This window comes from Emys orbicularis, chromosome 3, assembly GCF_028017835.1.
Source record: "Emys orbicularis isolate rEmyOrb1 chromosome 3, rEmyOrb1.hap1, whole genome shotgun sequence".
Lineage (NCBI taxonomy): Eukaryota > Metazoa > Chordata > Testudines > Emydidae > Emys > Emys orbicularis.
Window position 1 is genome coordinate 80,140,249 of NC_088685.1, and position 15,825 is coordinate 80,156,073.

The window sequence follows — 15,825 nt, forward strand, 5'->3', positions numbered from 1 at the left end:
ACCCAACACACACACACACACACACACACACACACACACACACACACACACACACACACACACTCACATGGTCTCAGTCACATAAATACAGGGATTGCAGACAAATTAAGAAAAGTTGACAATTTAAATGGGTGTGAATATGATAATTGGAGAAATATGTGTTAATATTGTGCAATTAGGGTGTGATCCAAAGTCCACTGAGGTCATGGGCAGCTTTCCACTGGTTTCAGTGGGCTTAGGATCAGGCCCATTGGGGCAAATACTGAGAAATTCCTATTAATTCCAGTGTCTAATACTCAACTGATATCTTGAAACATTGGCTGTGTGTTGTTTTGCCTGACTGGTTGTTCTCTCTCTCTCTTTCTCTCATTACCAGGGGGTATTTTTGAATGTGTGGAATCCGGCCCAATGGGAGCAGAGGAATTGGCCTTCAGATTTGCTGTGAACACAATCAACAGAAACAGAACTCTCCTGCCAAACACCACATTAACATATGACACCCAAAAGATAAATCTCTATGACAGTTTTGAAGCATCCAAGAAAGGTGATGTTTTGCATATTTAAACTTTTATGGCAGCAGCTAAACCTCACTTGGCTCACCTACCTGAATAAATGCCTGTCTGTAAACTATTGAGAAATGATACTGTACAAGGGTAAGGCGTGCACAGCTGACATCAAAGAAAAGCTTTAAAAATTGGCTTTTAAAGGTAACAGTTTGAAAAAAAAATCACATTAGCATTGCTTCCCCATCAAAAGACTATTATTTCCTTATATATTTAAAATCAATTTTGAGATGAGGGTGGTTTTAGGGTATGTCTACACTGCAATTAAAAACTTGCGGCTGGCCTGTGCCGGCTGACTCAGGCTGTGGGGCTGTTTAATTGCAGTGTTGACTTCCGGGCTCGGACTGTAGCCCAAGTTCTGGGACCCTCCCACCTCACAGGGTCCTAGAGCCCAGGTTCCTGCCTGAGCCCTGAAGTTTGCAGTGCAATTAAACATCCCCACAGACTGAACCCCATGAGCCTGAATCAGCTGGCATGGGCCAGCCCTGGGTGTCTAATAGCAGTGTAGACATACCCTCAGAGACTAGCAACCTTGGAAACTGAGTGGCCTCTTTGGGCCCAGTCCAGCAAGAAACTCAACTCTTGGTGAAGTCAGTGAAAGTTGAGTGTGCTCAGCACCTCGCAGGACTGGGACCTTCATGCTGTGGCCTATTGTGCCACCCTGTCTCCCAGTAGCTGGTGCACCTGTTTAGCAGAACGTGATGCTTCAAGCTTTCCCTGTGCACCTAAAGTGTGTGTTTTGTATGTAGTGTTACAAACTGATTCAATTGGCTCCACAAACCAAACTTTATTTGACGCCGCTACAGGTATGTCTACACTACAACTGGAAGTGAGTCTCTCAACCTGGCTCAACCGCAGCATGGATGTTGCAGCATTGGTGGATACTCAGACTAGCGACCTGAACTCAGACTCACTTGGGCATTAGCTCAATCCTCTCTTGATGACACAATGTCCACACTGCTATTTTGGGCCCGCTAACACAAGTCTGTTTACCTGGGCTGCGAGGCTTTTTCCCAATTGCAGTGTATACCCTAGATGAATCACAATGGGGTAAACACATGCTGCACTGAGATTCCAGTTGCTGCTTCCAGTATATGTTAAAATTAGAGACAGGTCTGAACCAAACCCTTTGATTTAGGCTGTTCAGAATCTAAAGTTCTGAATTTTGTGATAGTACGTCATTTGTAACTAATAACTTCTTCCTGTGCACTCAGGCTCCAGTTCAATTCCAAGCATTTAATCACATTTTTAAGTTCATTCCTTTTTGGCAAAGCATCTAAGCACATGCTTAAGTCTCCTTAAAGTCAATGGGACATAAACACAGGTTTATAAATTAAGGGATGGACTGCTGTATCAGGAGCTCTGAAATTTGCTTAAAAGTAAATGGATTGTTTTTTAATTAAAACTGATTCCCATGATTGTGAATCCTGTGTAGTTTCAGACCTTGCTGCTGTACTTTCTGTATCTTTTTATTGTGATCCCTCATACATACTGTAAGACTGTAGTATGGTATCATACATAGTAATGTAAAACTGAGAAGTCCTGCTGTGTTCTGAGATTTGTCTTTGTGGGCTTCTATTCCTAAAACACTCAGGTGTTTGATTCAAGCTTGTGTTAGCTCACGTTCTATGCAAAAGCATTTTTTTCTGCATCAGAGCAGAAATTACATAGTTTTTTGATTGTTAGCAACATAGTCAGAATGGTAGAAAGATCACAGGTGCAGTGGTCAGCTAATCAGATTTTATCAGAGGTTTCTTGTTTAATGCAAAGGGTGATGTGAGGAAATTAATTGCCTGATTAATCGCACTGCTAAACAATAATAGAATACCATTTATTTAAATATTTCTGGATTTTTTTCTACATTTTCAAATATATTGATTTCAATTACAACACAGAATACAAAGTGCACAGTGCTCACTTTATATTTATTTTTGATTACAAGTATTTGCACTGTATAAAAACCAAAAGAAATAGTATTTTTCAATTCACCTAATACAAGTACTGTAGTGCAATCTCTTTATCATGAAAATTAAACTTACAAATGTAGAATTATGTACAAAAAAAAGCATGGAAGCATTTCCTCTGGAATGGTGGCCGAAGCATGAAGGGGCATAATATATAATACATTTCAATTGGTATTCTATTGTTTAACAATGCGATTACAACTGCTATTAATCGTGATTAATTTTTTAAATCGTGATTAATTTTTTTGAGTTAATTGCATGAGTTAACTGCAATTAATTGACAGCCCTAAAATAAATTGTACCAAACGCATGTACAGAGCAAAATTTACATTTTATTTAACACCTCCTTTAAAATATGTTATGGGCCAGAGTGTGGCCCAGCCTTACATGGCTGAGCAGGGGGAACAAGACGCTCTCTGACAGTGTCTCCCTGGACTGCCACTCCAGATACTAGATTAGAGCAGGCTCAGAGGGGTTGCTGCTCCCTCCCCACTCTCAGAAAACAGGTGGTTGTCATGGAGTGGGTGCCCATTCACCAGCCAGTCCTATTGAACTAGCAGGTGGTTGGGGCCTGGGAAATAACTTCCTATGGGCAAGGGTCTATAGTGGAATACTCTACTCCCTCATTCCCCCCAGGAAGCAAGGAGGGAACAGGAAAGAAAATGTAATTTTCTGAGTCTTAATTATTTTCCTAGATCAGCACAGTAATTCGTGTTCCTTACATGGGCTATGACCAAAGACACTGTCTATCCTGTTATTCTTATGCTGCAATTCACAGACCCATAGAGGTATATTTATATGTCCCTTTTGTACTTCAAAATGAGAGAGTACCTCTTTATTTGCAGTTAACTAGACTGTATTAAACTCTGTGTAAAATCTTTCAGCTCTGATAGTTCATGGCTTCATGAATCCAAAGTACTTTCACACATTTGACAACCACTTTTGTGCTGAAAGGTCTTTTAGTCAGGAATCAAAGGCTAAAGGTTAGCATAAAATGGTGTACTTAGTATGATGGCTGAAAAGCAGGTTTTTAACAACTGGGTTTATGCATTTGACTAGTTACATGGTTCATGATTATGCCCATTAGTGAGCAAGCAGACATCACATCAAAAATACAGTCTGTTTACCTCTTAATCACACAGCCTCTTGGAGTCGACTGCAGATGAGAGATTAATGAGTTTTTAAAGGCACCATACAGAAGAGTAACCCCAGGGAAGATCACAATATTCCCAAGATGTTTGAATAAAGAATTATGCAAATGTAATTCAAATCTCCCTCAATACATTAGAAAAAAATGGTATGCTTCTTATAGAAAAGTGCTGTATTAAATCACGTGCAAAACGATCACACTCTCAAAATCTCAGAAGCAGGAAAAAAAAAAAAGCTACCAGATGGCTTTTCAATGGGCTATCACTGTTGTTATAGAGCCCATCTACTGGCATTTGCATAAAGCTTGTGGACTACACGTAGGAAGGACAATATTAGTAGAAATTGGAGTGCAATGCTGAATTACTTTTATAGCGAAATGTAGTCACTTAGGCCCCAGTCCTGCACTCACAGCCATGTGGGTTGGTTTCTGTGCCTACATAAAACCACATTTAAGTCACTGGTGCTCTGCAGGGGTGTTCTTGCCCAGTTCTCAGTACACAATCAGGAACTTGGTAGTATCTCCATCATTTAAACACATGAGAATGATTAATTTTAAATTAGTGAAAAGAGTGATGAGATATGTATATTTCTACTGCTTGCTTCATCGGCGGTCAGCAGTATTGACTTTGTAACAATATTAATCATTCATATCTCATGTAAATGTCTTCATCCTGGCAGAGACCTTTTTCTGACCATATAACTTAACTGCCCAATACTATTTTAAAAGAACAAACCTGTTCTATTGCAGAGATGCATGGCCAAAATGGGAATATTTTCAAATATTCTGTCAGGATGTGTGTAATAATTTACATTGATTTAATTCTTTAATGAATACCAATAATTAATCTCCTTAAAGAGAAATATTGACCCCCTGCATTCTGCCAGTTAATATATACCTCTTAAAACAATACATCCAAAAGTCCACTTCAGCATAAGTCAGTATCTGCTTAATGTTACGTTGTCTGAATAGGTTGAAATCCACTGAGTAATTGGGTTCTCTGGGGATGTAGTCTGGGTAGATTGGGGAGGAAATTCATTTCTAAAGCTTGGGTTTAAACTAAGATACAGCCCTATATGTTCTACATCTGTTGTAAGCTGCATTAGAGTTTGATTCCCCCCCCACACACACACACACATTTTCTAAAAGGCATGCCAGAGCTCAGCCTTGGCAACTTCCATTGACATTAGCGAGAGTTTTGACTAAATGTAGCCATGTGCTGTATGCGTGCTAAGTATGGTTCTTTATCAAATCACAGTAAAAATTGAAGATATAATTCAACTTGGTCATTATTTAAAGGAAAGGTCTCAGTGCAAATGAAAGTGTTAACATTGAATAGGAAGGGGGCTCCCTCAGAAAATAAGTTTATATTTCACAAAGTGCCATTTAGTTAATGTGAATAGTACAATACTTTCTGGCACATTCTCTCCTCTCATAATTGACAGACTTCTGTCTCCTCTTCAGCCTGTGATCAGCTGTCCCTTGGGGTGGCAGCCATCTTTGGACCTTCCCATAGCTCTTCAGCTAATGCCGTGCAATCCATCTGCAACGCCCTGGGTGTTCCACATATACAGACTCGCTGGAAACATCAAGTTTCTGACAACAAGGACTCGTTCTATGTCAGCCTCTACCCAGATTTCTCTTCTCTCAGTCGTGCCATCCTTGACCTTGTGCAGTTTTTCAAGTGGAAAACCGTCACTGTTGTTTATGATGACAGCACTGGTAAGGCTAACCCATGGGACTATGTGAAGATCTATTCATGTGTGTGCTTTGCTTGCTAATTATTGTATTTTTTTTTTTACTTTTAAATGATCAGTAGTAGTTTTAACTGAAGCACAGGTAATTCTGTTTAAAATGATGTGTAACATGTAACATAGTTTTGCATACATTTATGCTGCATGTGTATGTTTTATATCCACAGCTATATTATTGCATGTGCATAGTTCATATGCGCAAGTATACATACACCTTTTTTATTTATATATGAATCTGAAAGTAATAGGTACATCTTATATTGTTCAGATAAGCATCTAAAGATCCGGATATTTATCCAAACCTATCCCAAACATCTTTGATTAAGAAATTGGGCTGAAAATATCATGAAAACAGACTTTCTTGCAGGGGTCAGATCACCCGAGGGGGGTGTGCAGGGAAGGTGGCGGGTGTGAGGTGGAGGGTCAGATGCCCTATTGTATTTCTTGGGTTTGGCTGATCTTTGGGAGATCTCAGATGCCCTCAGGGCTCTGCGTGGCATCTTGGATTGACTCCTTCTTCTTGATTAAGGGGCCGGGAAATGAGCAAGAACTCTCCCAAGCTCAAATCTTATATTGTTCAGATAAGCATCTAAAGATCCTGGTGGTACCAAACTGAACAAACTCATAGTAGTTTGTGTAGATCTCCTTAATATAATCCTCCCTCTCCTTTTTTTATATGCTTTGAATAGTGAAATAGTTAATTTTAAATGTTGACATTGTTATCATAGGACATCTGAGTTAGTCCCAGTTCATATCTCTTTGAACTATTGTTTCACATTCTGCTGACATCACTGCATCAGTTACACTTGGTCCATGTTTTCAAATCTGTCTCTGCAATCATAATATCTAGAGGCTGTTTTTAACAAAAAACCCCCCCCAAGATTAGGTTCTGAAGAATAGGAAGGCAGCTTGAAAGAGGTGCTGCTATATGATACCAGTGAGTGCCTGCTGAATCCCAGCCCTGCTCACTGGTTTCAGCTAGGTAGGAAACATACCACGACGACTATTTTGGTTTCAATTGTGGATAGGGCTGCGTAAAGCCTGCAGTCTCTAAGATTTGCAAAAGAAACCTTGCAACTTGGCTCCTAGGAGCTGAAAGCAAATGAACCTTGAAGGCACATTTTTATAGCTAAATTCAGATTTGCTGATTCAGATTTGATAACATCAAACCTCAAACCTTCAATGGGGAATTCCCGATAGCTTGCCCTGTTATAGCCCTCCACATCCTCCAGGCTGCTCTGACAGGAACCATTATCCTCAAAACAAACCATGGGAACTTCCTTCTTATTTTAGGCCTCATCTAGTAAGTGGGGGTTACTACCAAGGCTTGTTGAGAGGAGGAGATAGCTGTTGGGAGTGATGGAAGGAAAAGTTAATCTGAGTTCATTTACATATTTTTTATTATGTGGTTAGGCTCCTTTTAAAATAACTATGAATGGGAAACCAGTATGTGTGTTAAAATTATTTTTGAATCAATTTCTAAAGATCCCATGAACCTTCACAATCTCAGCTGAGAACTTTCAGTCCCAGTACCTCTGCCTTGCAAAGCTGCTCATGCCAAAAAGAAACCAGTAGTTGTAAAAAGTAAACTTTTAATCTTTTCATGGTCTTGGCTGTAAGTAAATTTAAAGTCTACACTATAAAAAACTGTCAGCGTCTCTTAGTTGAAAGCAGCTCCCTCCGATACTTTAAATCTAAGGGCATGCTGCTGGGAAGTCCACAGCATCTTCTGCTTTTGAAGTGCTTATGGGAGCAACTTTTTTCTAAAAGAAACTCTGTCTTAAAAACTGGACTTTAAAACTTAAAGCTAGGCTGTAAACAGGTTTAAAAAAACATTTGTTAAAGAAGGTAATTAATCTTGATTAAGAAGGGCTCAGCTCAATTCATAGGTACTTCTAATGTAAAAATTGAATGGTGGAAGCTGGGGCTGAAACGTCCAGTGACCGTTTAAACTGACACTGGAAGATTCAGTATCATAATGACCCTTTGACCATGAAGGATTTTGATTAATTTCAAATCCATTCAAATGAATGAAGGAAATAAAAACAAAATTAGAATTTGTGTTCTTGTAGGTACCTCTAAATCTCCTAACATAGGCAGGAGACACCCAAAATGTGGGAATCAATGTGCACTCTTATTTCCCTTCCTTTGTTTCTCTGTGTTTACTCCTTCCCTTTCACCTCTCTCTAAGAGCTATTTAGGATTGATAGCCGGTAATGCCTACTCACTTTCATGATATAGTCCTCTACTAATGGATTTTCTCCTTCTAAATGGACATTTCCCAAATGGACACTTTTCATGGGAATAGCAATAATATGCTCTAGCAGTTATGTGGCATCATATTTTTCTTGGTAAAATGGATGGTTCATTTATTATTTTTTTGATAGATTTACGTTTATGTAGTCCTATTACCTCTGTATTTACATGAAAACTGCTGGAAATGAGGAGTCTTATTAAGAAAAAAAGGTGGGGGCAATTGGGGAGAATATATGTAAAAGATTTCAAGAGTTTTCAAAGGATAAGTCTCCAAATAAAGCCAGGACTCGGGGGGAGGGAGGGTCAGGGGAGAAGCTCAGTGGATCTTCCCAGTGCAGACTATCTACTGTGGTGCCCAAAACAAATGGCCATAAAGGCAGAGCAATTCCTAAGGTGAGATTAGCCCTACTCCGCTCCTATAAAATCCCTACCAGGGATCAAATTGCCTCTGCCCTTTCCTCATGTGATGGGTGTGGTCTTAATCAAGGCTCTCCATCAAACATTGAAACCAGTCTAGCCAGTGCCCATGTCTGTCAATGCAACTCTGCCTCACCACTGCCTCAGTTAACCTGCGTTAGACACCTGACACACAAATATCAGAACTACAATACTCTGTCCCTAGCCCTGTCCCATGTTCTCTGTGGAAGGCAAAATCCAGATACCTGTAGCTACCAATTTGCAAAGTTGGAAAGAACTTTCTTAAAAGGTCATTGGGCAAATCTCTGAGGAAAAAGGGAAATCTAGCAATAAGAAAAACAACAAAGAAACAATCCAAGGGAAGGCTGGGTTGTGGGGGAGGAAAGGGGAGGCATGGAGGCAAAAAAAAGTAGATGCATGAATGGTGGCCAATGTCCAGGTGAAGCAAATTTCCTTCTCGTGTGTGTGTGTGTGTGTGTGTGTGTAAAGGGGGTGTTATGGAGCCAATGAAATGACTCCTGGCCCACAAATGGGCCAATCAGATTATGAGGGTGGGAATTAAGGTCTCTCAAACTCTGTCCACATGCAAAGCTGCTGAGGTGTAAAGAGAGGGTGCTGTCAGGAGGCACTGACACTCCTCCCCATGCCAGTTAGGACCCATGCTAACTCCCAGCAAGTGTGGTGTGTAACAAGTGAGGAGGATAAGCAGTATGGTGGGATATTCATTTCAGATATGTACACACCATAGTGGTACAGTTGGGGTGCGGGTTGAATGTACAAAAATAGGGAAGATAAAGATTGAAGGTAGTGAATTATTCTTGGCTCACTTCATTATTATGAAGAGATTAATTTTCAGCTAAAATCTAAGGGCTTTATCTTGCAAAGTGCTGAGCGCTCTGGCTCTGATATTAGAAAACAATTAAGCATTCACTTAAGCTCCTTTAAAGTGCACTGCTGGGTCTGGGCTAGAGTGCTCTGCATCTTTCAGGCATGAGCTCTTAATGAGTAGAAGGTTGTAGCTGGGTAGATTATAGAAGGGAGGGTATTCTGCGTTGGAGTGGCATGGAAAAAGGCATAGAGATGCTTGTGGAAGAAAGAGACCAATGGGGTGTCAGTGGTGGGGATGGCAGGGTCTACATGAGAAGGGGCAACGTTAGATAAAGAGGCAGGAGAGAAGATATGCAGGCCTGAACAGAAAGGCTAAAAGGCTGAGTTACATATAGGGTGACCAGACAGCAAGTGTGAAAAATCGGGATAGGGCCTGCGGGGGTAATAGGAGACTATATAAGAAAGACCCCAAAATCGGGACTGTCCCTGTAAAATCAGGACATCTGGTCACCCTAGTTACATGGAATGGAGAAGGGGAGCCAGTGAAAAGATTCAAAGGAGGGGATGATATAGTCAGATTAATAGGATAAGAAGAAAATTTATAGTAGCCATGTTTTGTATCAGTTGGAGAGAGATGAGGTGAATACCACAGAGAATGACATTGCAGTAATGAAGATAGAAAATCTTGGAATGGATGGGAGATCATGGCATGAATGGGAATTTTGTTATAGGATACAGAGAAAGGGTCAGATCTTTTAAATGTTATGGAGGAATAAATGAGATGGATGAAGATTAAATGAGTGATTTCAATTATTTTAATTTTATATTAAGGCCTTCTGCTTAGGGAGAATTGTATGGATCAAGCCATGGGAATGGGAGGAAGAGAAAATACTCAGGGAAGAAACAAGTTTAGGGATTGCTGTATGTTTCTGTATCGGATTGCTTGGATGCTAGGTGGCACTTGGGCCACTGCTTTCCTCTGTAGTTCCTCGGTACAGTTTTCTTGTGGCTCCTTGATGTAGCCCATCTGTTAAATTGATGAAAACTGGCACTAGAACTCTCTAGCTGTCCTGATACAGGTTTATAAACCTTGACTGTGTCATACCATCGTTCATATTTGATTCAATGAGAGCTTTGCATAAAAATTGTTGGCAGGATATGACCCAGTGTATTTTTCATAATTTATGATCCTCTCATTAGTTAGATATGTGTAAATTATCCATTGGTTTTAATTAAGTCCCCTTTAGGCTTATCGATTTGTTGCAGTCATATGGCTTTAAGAAAGAAGGGAAAGAATGGCAGGCATGCACACCAGCTGGCTTTCCCCTGAGTTCTAATATCTCCACAGAGAACAAAGTGACCCAGAGCTTTCTTCCTAGTTCTCAAAAATTCAACTACGTGAGATAACCTTCTCTAAGCAGGAGAAAACACATCAAATCAGTCCTAGAGAAGACTTCAGGGGTACAAGAGCTGTGAAGCAGGCTGACAAGCTTAACCCTTTGTGGATATCATATAAAACACTATCTTGATTCCTGATTTACATAAACCATTAGTTGCTAATACCATTCAATTACATAGTGCAAAGGCAACTAATGGCTTATGCAAATCAATTTGATAAAAACCAGAGCTGCATTTTTTTCTTAATTAGCTTTTGTTGTGGTCTTGGATGAACCAACATGAAAGATGGAATGGAATTGTCTTCAGAAATGGGGGTCTTTGATATTTTATACACTGGGGCTCATTTTAGAGGTGGGGAAAAAAGTGTCATTTTGCTGGTATTTTTAACGAGAGTGAATCTGGTGTTTGCTAATTTTTAAACAAAGTTTGTGTTTGTTTCTTGGGACCTGTGCTGGGTAGTATTATATATCTCATATGAACTCACACTCAAAGATAACACGGTCTTGTGCATATATTTGTAATAAATTAAAGGCACTTCCCTTGCATTTGCAGCTGTTTTAACTTTTTATTGGGGTAATTTAGTAGTCTGGGAAAAACTGGGGGAAAGAAACAGTCACCACTAAAAAATAAAAAGACAAAAAAAGTGAATGTGTTTCAGTAATTGTTGAAAGCAAAACCAGGGTTAACTCTAGTTGCTCTATGTTGTCTCTTTAATGTGTCTTGTAAACAGTGCTTGGAGACAGGAAGTGGGGTTTAAGACATGCAAAGAACAAGTAACTCAGAGAGAGAAGGGGGACAAAGAAACCATGTGGCCTCAAGAGAGACTACTCAGAATTTCTGTTTCCCTCAATATAAAATGAGCAAAATATCTAATCTGTCTATCCTGTGCTCATTATTTAGAAGAGATTGAGGTCAGGGTAGGTTACTGTAGTTATAACAAAGAAAAAGAGTGAAACAGTAAATAAATACAGAATTAAGGATCAAATTTTTGATGAGTGAAACAATTACAGAATACTTCACTGGAGTCTAGTGGGCCTGATTCTGATCTCTCTTATAGCTGTTTTAAATTGACGTTATTCCTTTGACTTCACTGGAGTTACCCTGACTTAGTGGACAGTTTAGTATTTGGGAAAGCACATGATCACATGCTTACATAATTGGGAGTTAATATTAATAATACCTAACTCTTTTGTTGTGCTTTTTTATCAGTACATCTTAAAGCACTTCACAATCTCGAGTGTATTTATCCTCACACCACCACCTGGCAGGTCCCCATTTTACACATGAAGAGGCTAAGTGATTCGCCTGAGGTCAAACAGGAAGTCTGTGGTGGAACAGGGAATTGAGCTAAGACCTAGGTTACTGGCCTGGCCACTGGACCATCCTTCCTCTCTCATAATCAGCTGCTTGAGTTGTTTCTTGAATCAGAGCCTTACCTGGTGTACGTAGGATGAGAATGAGGCTGTGACTGTGAAAAGTCTTGTTTTTCATTACTATTTTACAAAAAAGAAACTAACGTTAGAATGAGGGGGGAAATGTGAAGATCCCTGCCCTGGGAAATAGACATTTATTGTTTAAGATATCGACATAAATCTTTTGTGAGGCTTAGTTCAGCCCTCCTAATTTAGAATCAAATTCTCAGCTCCACTGATCAGCCCTCTGTCTCTTTCCACAGCTTGGCTCTCATGACATATTTCCCACTCATTCCTCCTGTGGAATCCTCACTGCAAGTTCCACAACAGGGACACATGCAGAATCTGCAACAAGGAACTTCACTGAGGGGATCACATCTAAATTAGTAATGTTGTGCAGACTTTTTAAAGAGTTGTGTTGCTTTGTGTGACTTATAATAGGGTGGAGGAGATTAGATCTGTATGATAAGCTAGACTATCCATTGTTGTTCTAGGTTTCTTGAAAGACAAAATGTGATCATTCTGACTTTTTAAACGGAATGGATGAATATCTAAAGGCATAATATTTTTGACATTATCATCTGAGGACACGGGCATTTCCCCCTTCTAGATAAATATGGCTTTTGAATGAACTGTAATATTCATTATTACTAAATAATAATTTTGAACTATTTTTAGAGGGTCAGAGAATGTAGATTCAGGCTGATTATATATTATGCAGTACCTTCTAAATACAGAGCATTTCAAGTGCTGTGTGCAGTAATTCCAAGTGCAAATACAATTAGTAATTATGTGCTAAACTTAATTACTGTATTTGGATATAGTTGATTACATAGTTTGATATATTATGTTTCCAAGAAGGTTATTGGACCAGTTGCCCAGTAAAGCTTAAAAGTATTTTTCCTGATGTCAAAATGAAAAAAACAAAAACAAACAAAAAAATACCAACCAGAGAGAGTATCTTGTGTAGTCATAATTTTACTTTTGATGGTTATATAGTCTCAATATTAAGAATTATTTATCTTTTTAGATTAACAATTGAGTCCCTATAGTATGGGAAAGACTTTTGGTTATGTTTAATTATTCTTTTTTGATCACTCATGCTATAAAGCTTCTTTGTGATTATTTCTTTACAACTCAAAAGTAATGGGCTATTTGAAAAGAGCAGAAAAAATTACATCAACTTAGGCCCATACCATACATGAGTCAAAGCACTTCTCTGATTTCAATCAGAGTCAAATCGGGCCCTGTTTGATCATGACTCAAGTTTTCTTTTCAGAAAAAGACCAGAATACAAGTTTTTTTTTTTTTTTTTTTAAACTTTATTTTAAAAATATAATGGGCTGGATGGAGTTTTGCCATTGACTTCAATGAGAACAGGATGGGGGCCAATATTTCCAGAAAATATTGGATCATTAAATGAACTTACTCCAGATGGCAATTTAAATTGTACTGTGCCACTGAGAGGAAAACACACACACTTAAGAATTTTTAAGTCTTGTAGAATATTGACTACTTAGAATTGGTTCTTCGAACAAGCCTACTTTCTAGTATACAGAATGCTATAAGTGCCAAATTGAAATTTTGTTACTGATTTAAAACAGATAAACAAAGACAAATAAAATAAGGAGGAGAAAAGAGAAAACTACTAGCTGTAACATCCTGAGTTCATCATAAATTTAAACAATTTACAATTAACTATTACAATTAACTATACTACCTGTATTTTTTCACGTACATTTCAGTATCATGAGTTTGTCCTCTAGTTTTAAAGGTGTTAAATATGCTTAAAATGTCTAGTACTGTGTGAATCACTGTTCTTTACTGCACAGTCACAAATCAAATGTTCCCATCTTAATCTTTTTAGCTTCGTTTTTAGAATCATTCTTCTCTTCTTCTGTCAACTTTTGCAACAAAAATGTCACTGTTTTGGTCTCCCAAAATAAATGTGGTTATCCAGTATTCCTATTACTCTAGTGCAAATTCCAGTTGAAAATGTTCAACAATGTCACATGTCCAGCTAGGTCTACTGGAATTTCTAGTAGGTATTTATTTCCTAAATAAATAAAGATATCCTATCTCCTAGAACTGGAAGGGACCTTGAAAGGTCATCAAGTCCAGCCCCCTGCTTTCACTAGCAGAACCAAGTACCAATTTTGCCCCAGATCCCTAAGTGGCCCCCTTAAGGATTGAACTCACAATGCTGGGTTTAAGCAGGTTAATGCTCAAACCACTGAGCTATCCCTCCCCCCCATAAGCATCCTGTAGTTTTGACTGGTACAGTACTGCTGCCTCTGTTCATCTTATGGTAAAGGTTTGCTTTATTTGCTCCATCCTTTGAGCTTGATTCTGAAAGCTGAGATGCAGAAAGAGTTGACTTCCTCCCTGTACCATAGCAGATCATGCTTTTTTCTCCTTGCCTTCATTAATCTCTCCCTCTCATATTTTTCAGCCATATTGTAGAGCATAGTTTTCTCAATTAAATTCTGTGCCTGAGACTTTCTCATTGAAATTCAGAGTAACTTTAGTTGTCATTGTCCTCTTCTGTATTTAGCAGTTTAGGCAGAAGTTTTCATAACATATTTCGGTTGGCAACCACCAAACTTAAAAAAAAAATAGCTTCAAAGCCTGTGCTACGATAATATATTCAAAGCCACATGTTCAGCTAAGTGATACATAAACTGACAGAGACCCTGTCTGGAAAAAACATTACGTATTGTATATATTGTTATCGTCTTCTTGTTTCTCATCTTACTACACAGGATTTATTGTTTAACATTATTGGTAAGAAGATTGTTGAGTTAATTTTTGGTTGCCTTTTCACCCCCTACATATTTAAAACTGGACAGTTTTAACAATTGTGGTTCCTCTAGGGGGGCTTTGCAATATGGCTCATGCTTCAAGACCAAACTTGCCCCTGCTCCATGATCACAGAGACCCTTTAAAGCTAGACCAGTGTGTTTGCTTTATATGGGGATATAGAAAATTTAGAATTGCTATAACCCTGCACAGTGGATTGATACCCTCTCAGGGGACTGTGTTGCATGTGGGCTCTGTCAGTGCTGAAGAGCCGTGACTTTGGAACAGGGTTGATGCGAATAATGGAAGGAGTATGGCTATTGGAACCCAAACACAAGACAGGAGTGCACATATGTACTTTGATTTGGCATGGAGACTAAAATACAGCCCTTATACATTTAGGAAAAAATATGGCAGCTAGTTATATTACACTACAATTCCCTATGGCTGTGTTGAAACAAAGGAACACAAAGTGGGATTGGAGTTTGACATTAAGTTGTGTGGAAAGAAGGAACATAGAGATTACGTGACTTGCAGAACATCATGGAAGAAGTCTGTGATAGAGCTAGGATTTAAATCCAGATCTCCTGAGTCCTGGTCCAGTGGCTTAAACATAAATCTAGCCTCCTCCCTTGGTATCACAGAGGTCTCAGCACTAGTATGCATTCCTGAATGTAATTTTAAGTACTCCCCCACACAACATACACACACATTGAATGGTTCAGTTTTAAAAAGGAAATATTTTCCTTCAAGTTACAGGGTATGTCCCGGGGATAGGAGAACCAACTTTAGATCTAGGCTGGCACAAATGGGTAGTTGGACCATAACATTTACAAATCATATCTAATTTTCCCATTAATTATGGTCCCTGTGCCCCCTTTCTGCTCTGTTTTCTCACAGCCATGTACACTGAATCTAATGGTCAGATTTTCAAAAGTGCTCAGCACCCACACTGTCCCCAGATTGAGATTAATGGGAGCTGCTAGTGCTGCACACTTTTGAAAATCTGATCCTCAGAGTCCAAATCAAAGTTTGGAATTCAAGATATTCAAGTATGCTTGCAATTAAGCAAAACAGGTTTCCCATTGATACATAGAAGATTGCACATTTGTTTAGTTTAAAATCCTTTTTAAATATTAACCAGAATTTTAAGATGTATAGATTTTTATCAATAAGTTAGTTAAGGCAGCAGTTAAACCTTTCAAAAACACACACACACAGAGACTGGAAGTAGAGTTTTAAAGTATCTCGCATGCTCATCTAGCTCAGTGGCAGATTACTCACATA

General features: G+C 38.9%; 1 protein-coding gene across 1 annotated transcript in view; it reads left to right on the forward strand.

Annotated features, from left to right (window-relative positions):
* GRIK2 (glutamate ionotropic receptor kainate type subunit 2) overlaps window positions 1–15,825 on the forward strand; it is a 591,009-nt gene that overhangs the window by 184,996 nt on the left and 390,188 nt on the right. The window contains exons 2-3 of the mRNA XM_065402064.1: window positions 377–544; window positions 5,139–5,396. Of these exons, the coding sequence (XP_065258136.1) occupies window positions 377–544; window positions 5,139–5,396 (426 nt within the window). The remainder of the gene's footprint in view (window positions 1–376; window positions 545–5,138; window positions 5,397–15,825) is intronic.